The 22,488-nt window shown below is 36.7% G+C and overlaps 1 protein-coding gene across 1 annotated transcript in view; it reads right to left on the bottom strand.

The window, feature by feature from the left end:
* Positions 1-22,488, bottom strand: part of STAG1 (STAG1 cohesin complex component) — a 472,075-nt gene that overhangs the window by 201,889 nt on the left and 247,698 nt on the right. Inside the window, exon 6 of the mRNA XM_069564764.1 lies at positions 12,889-12,965. Within this exon, the coding sequence (XP_069420865.1) occupies positions 12,889-12,965 (77 nt within the window). The remainder of the gene's footprint in view (positions 1-12,888; positions 12,966-22,488) is intronic.

The raw sequence follows: 22,488 nt of genomic DNA, 5'->3' as shown, positions 1-22,488 counted from the left end.
AAGGAGAGGTTACAACAGACAATGCAGAAATACAAAGGATTATAAGTGACTATTATGAGCAATACATGGCAATAAAATGGCTAATATGGAAGAAATGGACAGATTCTTAGAAAAGTTCAATCTTCCAAGACTGAACCAGGAAGAAACAGAAGTTATGAACAACTCTACTACAAGCACTGAAATTGAAGCTTTCTTCAAAATTCTCCCAATAAACAAAAGCCCAGGACCAGACAGCTTCACAGGAGAATTCTATCAAACATTTAGAGAAGAACTATGCCTATCCTAAAACTCCTTCAAAAAACTGCAGAGGAAGGAACACTTCCAATCTCATTCTATGAGGCCACCATTACCCTGATACCAAAAACAGACAAAGACAACACAAAAAAAGAAAACTACAGGCCAATATCACTGATGAACATAGATGCAAAAGTCCTCAACAAAAGTTTAGCAAACAGAATTCAGCAACACATCAAAAAGTTCATACACAATGATCAAGTCGGGTTTATACTGGGAATATAAGGTTTCTTCAATAAATGCAAATCAATCAATGTGATACACCATATTAACAAACTGAAAATAAAAACCATATGATCATCTCAATAGATGCTGAAAAAACCTTTGACAAAATTCAGCACCCATTTATGATTAAAACTCTTCAAAAACTGGGCATAGAAGGAACCTACCTCAACATAGTAAAGGCCATATATGAGAAGCCTACAGCAAACATTCTTCTCATTGTTGAAAAACTGAAAGCATTCCCTGTAAGAATAGGAAGAAGACAAGGGTGTCCACTTTCACTACTATTATTCAACATATTTCTGGAAGTCCTAGCTACAGCAATCAGAAGAAAAAGAAATAAAAGGAATCCAGAATCGGAAAAAAATAAGTAAACCACTCACTGTATGCAGATGACATGTAACTGTACATAGAAAACCCTAAGGACAGTATCAGAAAATTACTATAGCTCATCAGTGATTTTAGCAAAGTTGCAGGAAACAAAATCAGTATACAGAAATCATTTGCACTTCTATATACTAACAATAAAAAAATAAGAAAGACAAATTATGGAATCAATCCCATTCACCATTGAAACAAAAAGAAATATCTAGGAATAAACTTACTTAGGGAGACAAAAGAACTGCACACAAAAAATTGTAAGACACTGATGAAAGAAATCAAAGATGACATAAACAGATGGAGAAATATTCCATGTTCCGGGGTAGGAAGAGTCAATATTGTGAAAATGACTATACTACCAAAGGTAATCTAGAGATTCAATGCGATCCCTATCAAATTACCAATGGCATTTTTCATAGAATTAGAACAAAAAAATTTCACAATTCATATGGAAACACAAAGACCCCAAATAGCCAAGGCAGTCTTGAGAAAGAAGAATGGAGCTGGAGGAATAAACCTTCCTGACTTCAGATCATAGTACAAAGCTACAGTCATCAAGACAGTATGCTACTGGCACAAAAACAGAAATACAGGCCAATGGAACAAGGTAGAAAGCCCTGAAATAAACCCATGCACCTATGGGTACCTTATTTTTGACAAACGAATATACGATGGGGCAAAGGCAGCCTCTTCAATTAATGGTGCTGGGAGAACTGGACAGTTACATGTAAAAGAATGAAATTAGAACAGTTTCTAATAGCATACACAAAGATAAACTCAAAATGGATCAAAGACCTAAATGTAAGACCACAAACCATAGAACTCTTAGAGGAAAATATAGGCAGAACACTGAATGACATACATCAAAGCAAGATCCTATATGACCCACCTCCTACAATAATGGAAATAAAAAGAAACATAAACAAGTGGGACCTGATTAAACTTAAAAGCTTTTGCACAGCAAAGGAAAGTATAAGGAAGGTGAAAAGACAACCCTCAGAATGGGAGAAAATAATAGCAAATGAAAAAATTGAGAAAGGATTAATTTCCAAAATATATAAGCAACTCATACAACTCAATGTCAGAAAAACAAGCAACCCAATCAATAAGTGGGAAAAAGATCTAAACAGTCATTTCTCCAAAGAAGACATACAGATGGCTAACAAACACATGAAAAAATGCTCAACATCACTCATTATTAGAGAAATGAAAATCAAAACCACAATGATATTTTCACCTCACCCCGGTCAGAATGGTCATCATCAAAAAGTCTACAAACAATAAATGCTTGAGAGGGTGTGAAGAAAAGGGAATGCTCTTGCACTGTTGGTGGGAATGTAAATTGATATAGCCAATATGGAAGATGGTATGGAGATTCCTTAAGAAACTAGGAATAAAACCACCATATGACCCAGCAATCCCACTCCTGGGTATCTACCCTGAGGAAATCAAAATTGAAAAGGCACATGTATCCCACTGTTCATTGCATCAGTAGTTAAAATAGCTAGAACATGGAAGCAACCTGGATGTCCATCAAGAGATGAATGGATAAAGAAGTTGTGGTACATATACACTATGGAATATTATTCAGCCATAAAAAGGAACACATTTGAGTTAGTTCTGATGAGCTGGATGGACCTAGAGCCTATTATACAGAGTGAGGTAAGTCAGAAAGATAAATATCATAGTCTAACACACATGTATGGAATATAGGAAAATGGTACAGAAGAATTTATTTAAAGGGCAGCACTGGAGAAATAGACATAGAGAATTCACTTATGGACATAGGGAGAGGGGAGGAGAGGGTGATTTGTATGGAAAGAGAAACATGGAAACTTACATTAAAATATGTAAAACAGATAGCCAATAGGAATTTGCTGTATGGTTCAGGAAACTTGAACAGGGGCTCTGTATCAACCTAGAGGGATGGGACGGGGAGGGAGATTCAAAAGAGGGGATATATGTATACCTATCGCTGATTTATTTTGAAGTTTGACAGAAAGCAAGAAAATCATATATAGCAATTATCCTTCAACCAAAAAAGGAAAAAAAATACTACTGTTTCTTTCCATTCTTTTTCCTTTATTCTAAACCACAATAGTGATGTACACTACTCTGTCTACCAGTACACTTACTTGGTCTTCTGCTTTATTTATTTAATGGTTCCTTCCACTGTATGTTTCATTTCAGTTTTTGTATTCTCTAAGTTTTTTGTTTGATTTTTGGCTGTACTGGGTCTTCAATGCTATGTACAGGTTTTCTCTAGTTATGGCAAGCAGGGGCTACTTTCTGATTTCAGTGTGCAGGCTTCTCATTGCAGTGGTAGCTTCTCTTGTTGCAAAGCATGGTCTCAAGGATGCATCGGCTTCAGTAGCTGCAGCATGCTGGCTTGGTAGCTGTGACACATGGGCCGAGTTGTCCTACTTCAAGTGAGATCTTCCTGGATCAGGGATCAAACCCATGTACTGTTCATTGGCAGGAGGATTCCTCACCAATGGACCACCAGGAAGACCTCAGATACCGCATGCTAATTTTTCTAATCCTTATTAAAAACGTCTTTTAACTTATTGCTCTGTGTATCCATTCTCTTCCTAAATGTTTGCATCATGTTTTTAATCATTACTCTGCACTCCTTCTCATATAGTTAACTATCTCCACATCGTTTAGTTGTTTTGGGACTTAATTTTGTTCCTTTATCTGGGACATGTTCTTTTTGTCATTTCATTTTGTCTAAAGTTCTATTTTTATTTTATATATGTGTAAAGTTGTTATTCTTGACTTTGAAAAAGAAGCCCTCTGTTGAGTATGTCCTATGTGTTCTAGCAGTACAATTCCCTCTCATAACGCAATGGTCGGGTACCAGCTGGTCCCATTTTAAGTTCCGACCTGTTTGTAGACTCAGCTCCACAGGGTGTAAGACTGTATGTTTTTTGCTTCAGCTGTCTGCTCCCTGGTGGGAGAGGCTGGTCTAGAGGCTTGTGGAACCTTCCTGGTGGGAGGGAATGGTGGGGAAAATTGGATCTTGGCTCTTTGGTGGGCTGGGCTTTGTCAAAAGGTGTGCCAAGAGGTGGCTGTACGATCAGGAAGTCTTTAGGTGGCCTCTTTATTGACGGGTGGGACTGTGTTCCAGTCCTGTTGCTTACTTGGTCTGAGGTATTCCAGGACTGGAACCTACAGGCTGTTGGGTGGTGCCAGGTCTTCATGCTAATGTCCCAAGCAAGATGTCAACCTTCAGATAATTTCTTATGGATATGTTCACCGCCAACTTTTATGACCGAACAGAGAGCCACAACCCCATTCTCCCTCCCAGGAAGCCCTCCAAGAGCAGGATTAGCTCCAGCCCAGGCTCCTATGAAGTCACTGCTTTCCCTCCGAGTCCTGGTGCTCATACAACCTCATGTGCATCATCCAAGACTGGAGTCTCTGTTTCCCCCAGTCCTATAGAGCTCCTGTGATCAAAAGTTGCTGGAGTTAGAAGCCAAATAAATGCTCTGGAGGCTCTTCCTCCTGATGCCAGACCCACAGGCTAGGGAGCCTAAAGTGGGGCTCAGAGCGCTCACTCCCATGAGAAAATTTCTGTGATGGAATTATTTTCCAGTTTCTGGGTCACTCCAGATGTATGGGATCTGATTATATCACAAATGTGCTCCACCTATCACCTTGTGATTTCTTGTCTTTGGATGTAGAGTACCTTTTTGGAAGGTTTCAGTCTTTTTTATTTATGGCTGTATAGAACTTAGTTGTGATTTTGATATTCTTATGGGAGGAAGTAAGCTTAAGTTCTTCTACTCTGCCATATTGTTTTCTCTCCTGCACCTGCAGGAACTGGCAAGAGCCACAGACCCTTGCTTAGTGTCAACAGTGCTAGAAACTGCTCTCCGGCATAACAGATACCTCGCTGTTCACAGCTGGGTGTGTTCCTACATATCTCAATGGCAGGAAAATAGTTCAGCTTTGCTGGACTAGTGCTCTCAGCTGCAGCTACTGTCTATGGACTGAGCAGAAAGTTCCAACCATCCTGTCCTAGTCAACAAAACTTTTGAAAGGAAAAATTTCCAGCTTGGATCTGGTAGAGAGGGCCTGAAGATTAACTGACAGCCAACAGACTAAGTGGAGAAGAGAGTTTATTTACAACTGCACATGCTCAGTGGTATGTATGGCTGCCTGAACAAGTTTTTAATGCAGATGAAAGTGCCCTTTTGTGAAAAAAAAAAATTGTTCAGGAAAAAAGTTTTCATAAAGAACATTATTAGTAAGGAAGAGAAGTGAGCACCAGGCCATATGGCAAGAAGGCAAAGGTTAACTCTACTTTTTGTACACACAGAAGTCAGGTTTATGATCAAGACTCCTAACTAAAAAACTACAAACTCCTCAGCCTTGAAGTAGAAAAGATAAACACTGGCTAGCAGACTTTTGGTTGTACAATAAGAATGCATGGACAATGAGAACCCTTTTCTGGACTGATTCCATTAATGCTTTGTTGCTAAAGTTAGGAAGTACCTTGCCAGTAAGAGACTGACTTTTAAAATTCTCTTCATAATGAACAATGCCCCTGATTACCCAGAACTCTATGAATTCAACACTGAAGGTGTCAAAGAAATCAAACTGTTCTGAAATAAAACATCTCTAATTCAGTCTTTAGATTAGGAAGTCACAGCTGTTGCTGTTCAGTTCCTAAGTTGTGTGCAACTCTTTGCGGCCCCATGGTCTACAGCATGCCAGGCTCACCTATCTTTCACTATCTCCTACAGTCTGCTGAAATTAATTTCCATTGAGTCTGTGATGCTATCTATCTCATCCTCTGCCACCCTCTCCTCCTTCTGCCCTCAATCTTTCTGAGCACCGGGGTCTTTTCCAGCAAGTTGGCTCTTCACATCACATAGCCAAAGTATTGAAGCTTCAGCATCAGTACTTCCAATGAATATTCAGGGTTTATTTCCTTTAGGATTGACTCTCTGCAGTCCAAGCGACTCTCAAGAATCTTCTCCAAAAGCACAATTCAAAAGCATCAATTCTTCGGTGTTCAGCCTTCTTTACAGTCCAACTCTCACATCCATACATGACTACTGGGAAAACCACAGTTTTGACTGTATGTACCTTTGTCGGCAAAGTGATGTCTCAGCTTTTTAATATGCAGTCAAGATTTGTCATAAGCTTTCCTTCCAAGGAGAAGGCTTTTTTAATTTTATGGTTGCAGTCACTGTCCAGTGATTTTGGACCCTAAGAAAATAAAATCTGTCACTATTTCCACTTTTCCCCCTTCTATTGGCCATAAAGTGATGAGACTGGATGCCATGGTCTTCTTAATCTTTGAATGCTGAGTTCCGAGCCAGCTTTTTCACTCTCCTCTTTCACCCGTATCAAGTTCTATAGTTCCTTTACAACTACTGTCATTGGAGTGGCATCATCTACATATTTGAGGTTGAAATTGATATTTCTCCCAGCAACCCTGATTCCAACTTGTGACTCATCCAGCCTGGCATTTCACATAATGTATTCTGCATATAGGGGCTTCCCAGGTGGTACTAGTGGTAAAGAACTTGCCTGCCAATGCAGGTAGATGTAAGAGACTCAGGTTTGATCCCTGGGTTGGGAAGATGCTTGGAGTAGAAAATGGCAACCTACTCCAGTACTGCCTGGAGAATCCCATGAACAGATAAGCCTGGTGGATTAACGTGTCAGGGCTGCACAGAGTCAGACACCACTGAAGCGACTCAGCGTGCAAACACACACTCTGCACATAAGTTAAATGAGTAGGGTGACAATATATAGTGCTGTTGTACTCCTTTCCCAATTTTAAACCAGTCACTTGTTCCATGTCCAGTTCTAACTGTTGCTTCTTGACTTGAATATAGGTTTCTCAGGAGGCAGGTAAGGTGGTCTAGTACTCCCATCTATTGAAGAAATTTCCATATTTTGTTATGATCCACACAGTCCAAGGTTTTCACGTAGTCAATGAAACAAGCTTTTCTGGAATTCCTTTGCTTTCTCTATGATCCAATGGATGCTGGCAATTTGATCCCTGGTTCCTCTGCCACTTCGAAACCCAGCTTGTGCATTTGGAAGTTCACATACTGCTGAAGCCTAGGTTGAAGGATTTTGAGCATTACCTTACTAGCATGTGGAATGAACACAAATGTACGGTAGTGTGAACATTGTTTGGCATTGCCCTTCTTTGGGACTGGAATGAAAACTGACCTTTTCCAGTCCTGCAGCTGAGTTTTCAAACTTTGCTGACATACTGAGTGTAGCTCTCAGGATTTTACTTATTTTTTTTCCTTTTTTAAAAAATTTATTTATTTTAATTGGAGGCTAATTACATAGCTCAGGAGGAATTCTGTCACCTCCACTAGCTTTGTGCATAGTAATTATTTCCTAAGGCCCACTTGACCTCACAGTCCAATATGTTTGGTTCCAAGTGAGTGACCACATCACTGCAATTATCTGGATCATTAAGAACTTTTTTGTATAGTTCTGTGCATTCTTACCACCTCTTCTCAATGTCTTCTGCTTCTGTTAGGTCCTTACCGTTTCTGTCCTTTACTGTGCCTGATCACTGAATAAAATGTTCACATAAGGGCCTCATAATACACAGGAATCAATGGAAAGGATTGTCTCTGTACTATGGAAGATAGAACATCATGAAAGTCTGAAAGAACTTCACCACTGAAGTTGCCACTGTTGCTACAGAAAAAGTCATGAAAGCTATCAGACCTGAAATAATAAATTCCCACTGGAGATAAATTTTGCCCAGATGTTTTCCATCACTTCAGAGGACTCAGGAGAGAGCCTATCAAAGGAATCATGAAAGAGACTATGAACATGGCATAAAAGGTGGGGTGTGGTGAAGCATTTTAAGAAAATACTGGAGAAATCAAGAGCTAATAGACACTACACCAAAGGAATTATGAAAAGATGACTTGATAGAGATTAGTGCTTCCAAACCAGTACTGTACAATGAGGAAGAACACACAGAATAAACAATTTCAGAAAACAAATAACATTAGACAATCTTACTCAAACACTACTTTTAACTTCTTTAACAACAAGGACCCTTTTAATTTAGGGCATTGAAACTAAAGCGAATGGTGGAAGAAGGTTTGGTATTATATAGAAGCATTTTTATACAGATGAAAAAGCAAAATTCAGACATAAATTATGACGTAGTTGCATAAAATTACACTGAATATGCCTGTTTTCCTGCCTACTGTTCCACCTCCTCCACATCTGCCATCTCTGAAACAGCAAGACCAAACTCTCCTCTTCCTCAGCGTACTCCATGTGAAGATAATGAGGAAAAATACTTTTATGATGATTCACTTCCACTTAAGGAACAGCAAATAATCACTATGCCGTACACTTAATAAATGTATCTGTTGTATATGTCTGTGTCTCCAATGGAAAATATCCCACATAGCTCAGTAGGTAAAGCATCTGCCTTCAACGCGGGAGACCTGGGTTCAATTCCTGGATCGGGAAGTTCCCCTGGAGAAGGAAATCGTAACCCACTCCAGTATTCTTGCCTGGAGAATCCCATGGACAGAGGAGCCTGGCAGGGCTCATGGGATCACAAGAGTCAGACACACCTTAGCACTACTATCTTTATCTTTTTATGGCAAGAACTGCATGAGTTCTTGTGCCATCATCATTGCTTAAGTGTTCAATTATGTTTTGTGTGCAAGACAAGCATAAGGTGAGTGATATTTTTCACACAGTGTTCTATAACTTTGCTTTCGAAGAGTTACATTACTGTATAGTATGACACACTATCTCTCATATAGTTGGAGAAACTATGTATCAGCATATCTTGTATCAGCTATATATGAGCTGAAACTATGTAACTGCACGATTTAAAAAATGTTTCCAATAGTATATTATAAATATGACAGTAATACTATATGCTATAAAAATTTTATAACAATTCATTCATTAGTGTAAAGGCAAGGCTACTGTGAAACAATTTTATCAGTTACCCTAGGCTAATACAAAGCAATCATATTATTGCCTTCTTCATCATCACACATAAATCATCATAATTATAAATCAATATGAATTATTCACAGTATCTTTTCATTTTTGACATCTAGTGTTAGTTATATATGTAACACCTACTATGGTGTTTTGTATCATATAAGACAATACTGATATAGGTACTAACAGATGATTCACCTTGTAAACTGATGACATAAACTTGCAGTAATGATAAACGTAGTACACAATACTGTAAATTTACTTTAGCCCTTTAATGATTTTAATAACATTTTATTTTCTCTAGACTACTTTATTATAAGAATATAGCATATACTACACATAAAACACAAAATACGTGTTAATTGACTGTCAATATTACTGGTAAAGTTTCCAGTCAACAGTAAGGTATCAGTAGTTAACTTTTGGGAGTGTCAAAAGTTATATTGACGATTTTCAGCTACAGAGGCATTACAGTAACCAATACCCACACTGTCAAAGGGTCAGCTGACTATGAAACGTACTGTGTTGCAAAGATTTCCCAACATAGATGTCTTACTTAAATATTTGAAAACTACACAAATTGACCTTTGAGAAACCATATCTAAGAATTTATATATAGAGATCTGATTCTAATAATCTCAGGAAGAAATACAATTACATTTTGCTTTATCTCATAACAACTGACTCCACCAGGAACCAAGTATATCTATTGACCTCGAAGAGTTATAGACTGCTTTGGGAATTAACATATTTCTAATTAGGTTGTTATTACAATTATAAAAGACTTTTGGCCAGGTAGAGATTTGTAGGGCTTTCAAAAAAGGTCACGTAATAACTGGGTATGACTGATTTGTAATAAGGAATAGAAGTTACAGCACACTATTTTTTCAGGTAATAACATACTTTTGACCACCTTTTTCAATTTAAACAGTTTCAATCGAAATGCTTTCTACCTCATTTCACCTTTACTTCACTTTGCTATAATACAACATATTCAGTCATTCATTCAACAGAAGTTTAGTGGCTTTTCTCTATTAACTAGGCATTTTTCTCGGATCTTGGGATCTAATGACTCCTTTCATCAAATATTTCAGAATTTTTTCACATAGCATAATTTAAAAACTAACCTCCTTCCACTCTCAAGGAATTAAATGACCCACTCAGTATTTAAGAAAAAAAACCTCTGTATTTAATAATATGCAAGCATTTAAATGCATTCTCAAGTATATACACAGTAGTAAAAGATTAATATCTTTCTAAAGAATTGAAGATAAAAATTTTTATCTGCATCTCAATTATAATTTCATTGAGTCCATTAAAGTGAACAATGTGTGATTCACTCCCACTTACGCTTATTATGTACTGAGCTCATAAGTCTTACCACTCTTCATCATCAATGGCTTTTGCAAATACATAGTCTGTCCCTCCAAAACACAATACCACCTTTCAAACAGAATTTCCACTTGTTCTTCCTTCATTGAATCTTGTCATACTTGCAGACAATTATCATTGTCGAACAGGTCTGGCACATCTTGTTCACTAATATCATCTCTGGAAATTTTGTGTATTTGTTTGTTTGTGTGTTTATTTATTCATTATTCTGAGTTCAAATTTTTATTTTTCAAATTGTTTATACAAGAAAATCTCAAGCAAATGAGTAAGCATCCTATTTTTTTAATGACACTGTTTTAAGCCACCTAATTAAAAGTATTATATAGATATTTAAAATTGAAACTTAAAATATTTATTAAAATTTCTAATCATCACAATTATATTTACTTACTTTTATGTAGCCCTAGGAGATATTTAATTCTGCTTTAAGTTAATATATTCTAATAACAATAAAAATAATATTAGAACAGAATTGTATTCAAACAGAATGCTGATTTTTAAAAGTCTTTGATTAGGTCAATAATCTCAAATATTCAGACAAAATGTTTAAGAATATGAAACATGCATTCTGAATAATTTCATTTGTTACACTGCATTCATTTTTGTTTTCCCCTCAGCCTGTTTTCATATATGAAGTGTTCTTATAACTTAAATCTTGGATTCCTCTTTTTACTTACCTTAGAATAATAGTTCTCAATAGTTGTTCTATGTTAGAATCACATGGTGAGCTTTTTTAAAAAAAATCCCTATGCCAAGGTCACATTCCTTACAAATTAATTAAATGTCTAGGGCATGTGTAAAGGAGCCAGGCATCAGTATCCCAGTGAGACATTAATTTGCAGCTCAAATTTAGTTTGGGAACTACTGTCTTAAAATACTTGATAATCATTCCATCATGTGTTAGTCCTGAGAAGGTCCAAGACATATACCACTTTTAAATTTACAATCTGAATCACCTGTAATGCAGGCCACGCATAGTAGAACAGTAGCTGGTAAGTAAACATACTACTTGCACCTTAACTGTATGTTACCTGGCTTTAACTTCGATTTCTAACATATAAACTCATGTATTAACAACAACAACAAAATATGTTTTACTGAACAGTAGCCCCACAGAAATGTTCCAGAATCTAGGGTTTTTGAATTTTAAAAGTGAACTTGGTGCATAACCTTATATTTCATCATACCCCAATAAAACCTGGTGTAGCACTCTGTAGTTAAGAACATTAATATTTAACAGCAATGCATATATATATATATATATTTTTTTTTTTTTCAAACTGACTGTGAGAAATAAAAATTGACTGTAAATAGCCTCATGTTAGTTGATGCCAAGTGGCCTTAGAGCCAAACCTGAAAGTTTGGATTACGAACTGTCAGAGCTTTTTTGAGATTACAGAAATTAAGGCAAGTGATTCTGAAATATTATGTCCATAGGTTACAATTCAAGGTCTTCCCTTGAATTGGCTAGTCTGAAAGCCAGTGACAGAATGTTTATCTAGAAAGATACACATTAAAACATTTTGATACTGCTGCTAAAGGTGAACACCTGATGAGAAAAACACATTGAGCAGCCTATGCTTGAATATTTACTTTAGTATGTATTTGTAGTACTTTTTTCAATTAAAAATAAATACTACTGCTACTATTAATAAAAAACCTAAACCCATGTTACTAGTAAGAGTCGACTTATAAGAAAGCCAGTCCTTGTGGCTAGTCTTAAAGGTCGAAACAAAGGAACACCTATCAGAAAATAGAAAATAATACCAAAGGCAGAATGTTAAAACAAGAACTGATGCTGGCCTGAAGCATGACATGAAATGAGTTCACTATAAATAAAGAAATAAAACTGTTAAAATGTCTCAAAAATAAACATTTATGACCAGTGTAAAACTATTTGAGAGAATATTTAAGTCTTAAAATGGAAAACCATGCATGATTAACTCATGAAGACTAGCAGAGAAGACTCATATTCTGAGTAAGAAATCAGATTATCTCAAGCAGAGTGTTCCAAATGGAAGTACTATACACACACACAGAAAATGGAAAGGGGGTGGGTGAGGGTAGAGGGACACATGTCAGCGTCAGGGATCCATACAAAACAATTTTGGGAATTCCGGATTAAATTTAGGAAATTTTTCACTATTAGGATTTCTAATAACCCTAAATAAGATAATGTGCGTTGACAATCTTAGGTCAGGTATCTTAGGTAGGTATAACAGTCAGCCTTCTAACACTTCCTTGACCTCCAAACCCTTTTTTCTTTAAAACATTTAAGAGGACTAGCATTCCACAGAATATGAAACTGTTAGAGGTGCATTTATAAATTCAGGATTTTAGATGGTCTTCAAGAATGAATATAAAGAATCAACTCATACCTCATACCATTAATTTTCCAATCATTATCAGCCATCAGTCATTATTCAGTGCTACTATCTCCATGCAATGTAATAAAATTTCCAAAGATGATTCATTTTGGAAATAACAGCATGGATTATCACATAAATGAGAAAATAGTATAAATTCTCTCATACTAAGTACAAAGTCAAAACAAAACTTAAAATAATCAACATATTCACCATTTACAAGTACAAGCAGGCAATTTATATAAACAGTGAAATGCTATACCTCATCAAATTCTTCAGTCATTTTTCTGATGATTTCTGCATTCTGCATATTTCGAAACATCTCTATTCTCACAGTACCTGTGGAACAACAGATTCTATAGTTAATTTTTCCTCTCCATGCTAAAAGTTAAATGTAACTTGACTACTATTTGAAAAGTTTTATATGAAAGTGATTGGGTTTTTCTTTCTTCCGCAAACTTCTATTTAAAGGAATCTCTTGTTTAAGAATTTAAAAATTCTTTAAACGTTAAAAAAGAAAAACACCTGAATAACCTATGCATTAGGTAAGTCTAATGAAAAATGTTTAGAGAAGTATTAAAGAAGGAAAAGACAAAGAAATAAAACAATGAATTTACATAGTACAGAGGGCCCTAAAGATGGCTTATGATAACCAGATATATGAGGCTTCCCTGGTGACAGATGATGAAGAGTTGGCCCGCAAAGCAGGAGACCTGGGTTCGATCCCTGGGTCAAGAAGATCCCAGGTGGCTACCTTAGTCCAAAAACCATCCAAGTAAAGAGAATGTTATCTCCCTTCAAGGCACCTTCTGTTTTTTTTTTTTTAATCATCAGAATGTTCTCCTTTTATTTAAAACTAAGTGTTTCTTAATTTAACAATACTTTCAGTCAAATCTGTTTTCTTTGAAGATTCCAGGAACTTCTACATAAGGATCAAACAAAGGAAAAAGCCATAACCCCCTTTTCATCTCATTCCTTCATACTTCTACCTTACTTTACTTTTATCTCAAATATGGCTATGTTAATATTATCACTCTTATAAGAATGAGTGGTTTACACTGAAAAATCTATGTTTAAAATAACAGAATTAAAAAAAAACTGAAACAAGGTTCAAAATCAACTTAGATACAAAGAATTCTGATATAATAATTAAAGGAGGTCCTGTTTCAATTGGATAAATGTGTTGGACGCTAAGCTGTGTCTGACTCTTGTGACCCCATGGACTGTAGCCCACTAGGCTTCTCTGTCCATGGGATTTCTCAGGCAAGAATACTGGGGTTGGTTGTCATTTTCTGATGCAGGAGATCTTCCTGACCCAGGGATCAAACAGAGTCTCCTGCACTGGCAGGCGGATTCTTTACCACTGAGCCACCGGGGAAGCTCAATAATTAAATAAGGTTCAGTTTCAACTGCATAAATGTAAAATATTCAAGTTAAAAATCACAAGAATAATACTCAATAAACAGTAGGAAAATAATTAATTTATAACTTCTGACAGGCTCCTTGCAAGTGATTAATATCAGCTCTATCTGAAGTCACAATTAGGAATGGAGGCTGGAAGAGTCTCTGAGTCATACTGTATGAAAGAACATAGAGAACTGAATAGCCATTAAAGTCAAAGTATGATCTAGAATCAGAGTCCTTAAAAAACTACAGTGGTATATTTAGCTCTTATTCAACTTAATTTTTACTAATCTTAAAATGAAAAAAATTATGTTTGCCCTATCTTTAAATCAGAACCATTTTACAGCACATTTTATTTATTGATACATAGCTCTCATTAATTTTCAATAGGTATTCCAAATATTCAACTGTAGAAATGATAGGTTGGAAGGAGAATGAAAAGGAAAAATGTTTTTAAATAGTTCTTCCCCTTAAAAGTTCTTAAAAACTTCAAATAGTTTTTGGAAATATGCAATTTCAAAAAAAAAGAGAGAAAATTTTTACTGTGATTTAAAATTTTATGGTAAAAACAGTAATGCACAGAGTATTCAACAGTGTTGAAAATAGCCTGTTTATGTACTACAGAACAGTCTATGTTTTCAGAGGATTTTAAAAAATTAAATAAACAAGAAATATGCTTAACTGATAAGTGAGCTCAAATAAAAATAACTTTCTCTTAGATATTCTCAAAAATCACTCAATTAAATAAAATTGTTTGCATTTAAACTTGCATAGGTCATAAAATATTGCATCAATCTGAAATAGATTTGATAGATAAAAAGTAAGTCATTTCAGGAGTTAATTCATGGTACTCTTGATAAGTGGAAGGACTGATGCTGAAGCTAAAGCCTTAGTATTTTGGCCACCTGATGCGAAGAGATCACACACTGGAAAAGACCATGATGCTGGGAAAGATTGAGAGCAGGAAGAGAAGGGAGCAACAGAGGATGAGATGGCTGGATGGCATCACCAACTCAATGGACATGAATCTGGGCAAACTCAGGGAGGTAGTGAAGAACAGACAAGTCTAGTGTACTACAGTTCATGGGGTCACAAAGAGTCAGATTTGACTTAGAGACTCAACAACAACATTTGATAAGTAAAATTACATCCATCTGTACTTATTAAAGCAAAAGAAATAAAATCAGATGTTAAAATTATTAAACATGACAAGAACTGTTCTTCTTAGGGGGATGGAAATATTTTAGATCTTGAATAGAGTTGTCATCATTATGGCTGTATGCATTTGTCAAAAGCTATCTATCTACATACTCTGGTGACTTTTAATGCATGGAAATTAGATTTCGGTAAAGTAGATTCTTTAAAAATTCAAGAAAAAGGACAAAGCTAACCCTAACTGTTCAGTAATGAGTTGCACATATAACCGTTAAAATACTTCCGATGTAAATAATGCTCAACTACTCAATTTCCATAATTGACAAGGCAGTTTTCACATAGAGTGGAGTTCTAAATATACTTTCAATAAAATAGCTATGTTAGTTCATAAAGGGAGGACTATTTCATGGCATCAATTTAATGCGGTGAAGGGAAAGGCAACAAAACAACAACCATTATTAAAAGAAATATAAAAAACTTTAAAGATGGCTATAATATAAAAAATCAATTACTAACATCAGATGTTTAAAAGTCACACTTTTTAAAATGAACAGAAGCCTTGCATTGATACTTTTTAAGAAAGAAATTCCTTTTGCTGCCATAATGACTGTGCCAAAGATTACCTTATTTACTTATTTTTCTCCTGTTCATTCTTCTCCAACTGAGTCCCACAATTTTACTGAAACTGCTTCCTCACACCAGTGATCTCTGAACTGCTACATCAACCAATCTTAGTAATAATCTATCTATTCTATTTAAAGCATTTGTTTATTTCATTGGTTCCTATAGCATTCTACATTTGTACTATATTTTCTGTTGATTTGTCTTGATTTCTTTCACTTACTTTTAGGCATTTAACGTGAATAAATACAGGTATTTTCTAAAGCTCTACTTAAGCATTCTTCTTTGTCCATTTTAAAATTTTCTAGCCTGGAAACAGCCCCAATCTAGCTCACCCAATAGAAAAAAGTATAGCAGGGACCACTATTTACTGATCTTTCTATTTCTCCACGAGCCTTAAAAACTTTGACATCTTAAGTTCCTCTGTCCTATTAAGGTTTTTTGATAATAATAATCAAGAATATTGCCCTAATTCAAGACTAATTTTCAGAATACATTAAAGCGCTAACCTCAGTTCATTTTTGGATTCGTCATTCTTAAATATGAATATTTCTAATAGATTATCCTAAGATTATGGAGAGTAAAGGTAAATAAATCTGAAATAATTCAGATTTATGGAAACAAAACTAAACAAAAATATAGAATAAAAAAGAGTAAAGACCATCTTTCAAGCACTTAAATACTAACAAGTTACCCATAAGAATCTTAAAAGAATAAGCCACCAATATACATATTTTATGAAACGTTGTTTCAGCAGGCTCTCCAGACAGGATTGCAGTTTTAATAAAGAAAAAGGAAGAACTTTAAAAATTGTCATTTTAATAACCCAGAGAGATGTTGTGGGGAGGGAGGTGGGAGGGAGGTTCATGTTTGGGAACGCATGTAAGAATTAAAGATTTTAAAATTAAAACAATAAAAAACTAAAAAAAAATAAAATAAAATAAAGAGGAACCCCCCCAAAAAAATGTACTATAAATAATATGCTAAGAAAAAAGAGAACATTGAGTCATATAGAATGCTCAATTAAATCCAGAAATGGCAATAAAAGAGTGGAAGAATAAAATAAAGAATGAGAGAAACAAGTAGAAAACAGTAAAAAGTATAGTGGATATTAACTATATCAATAATCACTTTAAATGTCAGTGGTCTAAATATACCCATTAAAAAACAGAGATTGCCAGAACAGATCAAAAAAGAAAACAAGATCCAATTATATGTTGTCTACAAGAGACAGATTTTAAACAGAAAGATAATTTAGGTTAAAAGTAAGAGAATGGTAACAAAAAACAAATGGGCTAAGGACTTGAATAGACATTTCTCTGAAGAGAAAATACCAACTAAAAAAAATTAGCAATAAACACCTGAAAATATGCTTAATATTGCTAATAATTAGGAAAATACAAACAAAACCTACAATAAATGGTGCCTAACATCATTAGGATGGGTACTATAAAATAATAATGATAATAAAGTGTTGGCAAGCATGTAAAGAAATTGGAGCCCTTATGCACTGTTAGTGGGAATATAAGTAGCTGCTGTGGAAAACAGTGTGGTGGCTCCTAAACTTATTAGAAATAGAACTACCATATTATCCAGTATCCCATTAGTGGATATATACTGAAAGCTATTGAAAACAGGATCTAAAAACAATTTGTACTCTTATGTTCATAGCAGAATTACTCACAATAGCTAAATCGTGGAAGCACTGCAAGTGTCCATTGACAGATGAATAGATAAGCAAAATGTGCTATACACATATGTGTGTGTGTGTGTGTTTATGTATATATATAAAATGAACTATTATTCAGCCTTGTAAGGGAAGAAAATTCTGACATGTGCTATAATATGCATGAACCTTGAAGACATAATGCTAAGTGAAATGAAGCAGTCATAAAAGCACAAATACTGTGTGATTCCACTCATATGAGTTTAGAGTAATCAAAATCATAGACACAGAAAGTAGAATGGTGGTTCCCTGGGCTAGAGGAGGAGGCAATTGGAAATTATTGTTTAATGGGTATAGAGTTTCAGTTTTGCAAGATGAAAAGAGTTCTGGTGAGAGTGGGGATGATTGCACAATAGTATGAGTGTACTTAATGGCATTAAACTATACATGTAAAAGTGGCTCAGATAGTAAATTTTATATTATGTGTATTTTATCACAATAAAAAAGTGGAATAAAAAAATAAAAATAAAAATTGTCATTTTAAACTATGAATAATTTTAGAAAGAGAAGTAACATCAGAAATCTACCTGCAAATTCTTGATCATTTAAACTATGTCAAACACTGATGACAGCAGAAATTGATAAAATCCCTGTGGAATGTGACTTGGCAAATGTCTACAAAAATTAAAAATTTATATTCCTTTTTGCCTTGATATTGTACTTGTTGCAAAGTATTCATAAAATCACATGTGTGAAAAATACTTCACACCAGTCAGAATGGCTGCGATCCAAAAATCTGCAAGCAATAAATGCTGGAGGGGGTGTGGAGAAAAGGGAACCCTCCTACACTGTTGGTGGGAATGCAAACTAGTACAGCCACTATGGAGAACAGTGTGGAGATTCCTTAAAAAATTGCAAATAGAACTGCCTTATGACCCAGCAATCCCTCTGCTGGGCATACACACCGAGGAAACCAGAATTGAAAGAGACACATGTACCCCAATGTTCATCGCAGCACTGTTTATAATAGCCAGGACATGGAAACAACCTAGATGTCCATCAGCAGATGAATGGATAAGAAAGCTGTGGTACATATACACAATGGAGTATTACTCAGCCGTTGAAAAGAATTCATTTGATTCAGTTCTGATGAGATGGATGAAACTGGAGCCGATTATACAGAGTGAAGTAAGCCAGAAAGAAAAACACCAATACAGTATACTAACACATATATATGGAACTTAGGAAGATGGCAATGACGACCCTGTATGCAAGACAGGAAAAAAGACACAGATGTGTATAATGGACTTTTGGACTCAGAGGGAGAGGGAGAGGGTGGGATGATTTGGGAGAATGGGAATTCTAACATGTAGACTATCATCTAAGAATTGAATCGCCAGTCTATGTCTGACGTAGGGGGCAGCATGCTTGGGGCTGGTACATGGGGATGACCCAGAGAGATGTTGTGGTGAGGGAGGTGGGAGGGGGGGTCATGTTTGGGAACGCATGTAAGAATTAAAGATTTTAGAATTTAAAAGAAAAAAAAAATAATGAATACACAAGGTTATGCCCTGAAGCATAGTTTGCAACAATAAAAAAGGTAAACACCCCATTTCCCCATAAATAAGAATCTGATTAAGTAAAAATGGTGATGATAATGACAATGGTGGAAGGCAACATTTGGCTGCTCACTACCAACTAGGCCTTGTACTAATAAGTGCTTAAACTTCACAACAACTTTATTCAGAATACAATTTTTCTCCCATGTACAGATGAGAAACTTGAGACACTTAAGAGATTTAGCAACTTGTAAAGGGCTTTTCCAGCAGCAGATCCATGGCCTATATGTAGGCAGACTGGCAATAGATCCATGGAAACCACTACTATTAAATGGCTCTTAAAGTCAATGGAAGCCATGGATATAAAAAACAAAGTTATCTATGACTGATATAAAAAGATCTGTAGGATATGTTCATACATGAAGAAGAGAGGTATAGGCTCTCGTTCAAGGTGGCAACATAGGAAGATCCTGAACTCACCTTCTCCCATGGAAACAGTCAACAATTACATATGCAAAGACTTCCTCTTAAAAAACACCTAAAGGTTGGCTGAATGGGCTGAATGATGATTACATATCCGGCAAATGAGAAGAAAATCACATCAAAGCAGCAAGACAGGCTGGCACAAAATATCATCAAATGGCACAAGATAAAACCAATCTACACCGCAGTGAACTACAATTAGGAGGGAACTCAAAACCAGAGCTTCTCCTGAGGAGTGAAGGGCTCAAACTGCACATTAGGTACGACAAATTTTAAGATATGCACTTGAGAGATGAGCCCCATCCCCCAAAAATCTACTTTTTAAAATCAACAAGGATCGCATCTTGAGACCCATAAAACAGCATCAATCTAGTAGAAAGTTCTAAAAGGGCCTGCACAACGTGAACTCTTCCACCCAAGGCTCAGCTCAGGTAGGTTAAGGGAACTAAAACTTAAAGCGAATAAGGATCACGTGCTTATATTAAAACCATGGCCTAAGAGGCAGGCACCTAATTTAACACATGCACATCTAGGAGCCTGCTGGAATACTCTGGGGACAGAGAGTAGCGGGCACCATTTTTATACTTTTCCTTTGCCATGCTCTGGAGCACCAATATCTCTTGGAAGAGGGCCTATGTGTGCCTGATGTCCTAATTTTTGCGGCTCCTGCCGACAATATAATTCTTGATCACCTGGCTCTGGAGGTCGGGGAATGGCACTCCTGATCATGTGGAACTGTAATAATCAGTGTCATCATAATGGAGCTCCTATCCATCTAGTGCCCTGATTTTTGTGACTGCTGCCAGGACACCTTTGTTTCACTGGACTTTAGAGGCCAGTAGGACTTAAAATTGTAGATCTCGCAACACCTTAACGAATGAAAAAAGAGTTCGAAATCAGCTACCACTTCCAGGGAATAGGAAGAGGCAACAGATCCAAGAATTCAATCTTTCTGTGAAAGAGACCTATTAGTTAGTCATTACGATTGTGACCTGAGGGGCAGGGTTCTCTTTAAACAATATCTAGGGACTGAGCTTTCCTTTTTCAATGATTTCTCAATAAACTGTGGAAAATTCTGAAAGAGATGGGAATACCAGAGCACCTGACCTGCCTCTTGAGAAATCTGTATGCAGGTCAGGAAGCAACAGTTAGAACTGGACATGGAACAACAGACTGGTTCCAAACATCAAAAGGAGTACGTCAAGGCTGTATATTGTCACCCTGCTTATTTAACTTATACGTAGAGTACATCATAAGAAATGCTGGACTAGAAGAAACACAAGCTGGAATCAAGATTGCTGGGAGAAATCTCAATAACCTCAGATATGCAGATGACACCACCCTTATGGCAGAAAGTGAAGAGGAGCTAAAAAGCCTCTTGATGAAAGTGAAAGAGGAGAGCGAAAAAGTTGGGTTAAAGCTCAACATTCAGAAAACGAAGGTCATGGCATCTGGTCCCATCACTTCATGGGAAATAGATGGGGAAAGAGTGGAAACAGTGTCAGACTTTATTTTTTTGGCCTCCAAAATCACTGCAGATGGTGACTGCAGCCATGAAATTAAAAGACACTTACTCCTTGGAAGAAAAGTTATGACCAACCTAGACAGTATATTCAAAAGTAGACACATTACTTTGCCAACTAAGGTCCGTCTAGTCAAGGCTATGGTTTTTCCTGTGGTCATGTTGGATGTGAGAGTTGGACCGTGAAGAAGGCTGAGCGCTGAAGAATTGATGCTTCTGAACTGTGGTGTTGGAGAAGACTCTTGAGAGTCCCTTGGACTGCAAGCAGATCCAATCAGTCCATTCTGAAGGAGATCAGCACTAGGATTTCTTTGGAAGGAATGATGCTAAAGGTGAAGCTCCAGTACTTTGGCCACCTCATGCGAAGAATTGACTCATTGGAAAAGACTCTGATGCTGGGAGGGATTGGGGGCAGGAGTAGAAGGGGACGACTGAGGATGAGATGGCTGGATGGCATCACGGACTTGATGGATGTGAGTCTGAGCGAACTCCGGGAGATGGTGACGGACAGGGAGGCCTGGCGTGCTGCGATTCATGGGGTCACAAAGAGTCGGACACGACTGAGTGACTGAACTGAACTGAGCTTTCCTTTTTCAATGATTTCAGAGAGTGGGCACTATATTCACCTCACTCTCTGAAGTGTTCCAGAGCACCAGAGTCTACTGGTAGGAACTTCTACATGTATCTGGTGCCCTGGTTTTTTGTGTTTAACACCTGAGATTTTACAAATGGAACTATGGCTACCTGATCACCTTGTTCTGATAGAAGGGGCTGGGGTATCTGGGTGATGGACTGTGGCAATTACAGAGATGATTCGGGGCAGATTAACATGCATAGACCACTGCACAAATAGCTGCCTGAAGGACATTTCCAGTATATGAAAGAGGCTACTTTACTTCTCTTGGACCTTTAGATCGATAAAAAGGCTTGAGGTTTGACACACATGTAGCAGCATATATGGAGCAGCTCTCAAGGAATACAGACTGCGGATGTCATTTTGATGCTCTCTTTGGCCTTGTTTCAATTCACCGTTATATTCTACTCATCTGAAGCCCTGATTTTTGTGACTGTTCTGCAAGATATACTTTCAGATTGCCTGGCTCTAGTAACCAGTGGGTCTTATGCTTGCAGCCTTTAAGGACTGCATATATTATATCTACATATTTTTAAAAGCTGTTAGCTGATGGCCTGGCTTCTAGAATTCCCGGAGTCCACCCAAACCATGTCCATTGAGTCGGTGATGCCATCCAACCATCTCATCCTCTGTCGTCCCCTTCTCCTCTTGCTCTCAATCCTTCCCAGCATCGAGGTCTTTTCAAATGAGTCAGCTCTTTGCATTAGGGGCCAAAGTATTGGAGTTTCAGCTTCAACATCAGTCTTTCCAATGAACACCCAGGACTGATCTCCTTTAGGATGGACTAGTTGGTTCTGCTTGCAGTCCAAGGGACTCTC

Source organism: Ovis canadensis, chromosome 1 (genome assembly GCF_042477335.2).
Source record: "Ovis canadensis isolate MfBH-ARS-UI-01 breed Bighorn chromosome 1, ARS-UI_OviCan_v2, whole genome shotgun sequence".
In the NCBI taxonomy this organism is placed as follows: Eukaryota; Metazoa; Chordata; class Mammalia; order Artiodactyla; family Bovidae; genus Ovis; species Ovis canadensis.
The sequence above is the reverse complement of the archived record's forward strand: the minus strand, read 5'-3'. Positions and strand labels throughout refer to the sequence as shown.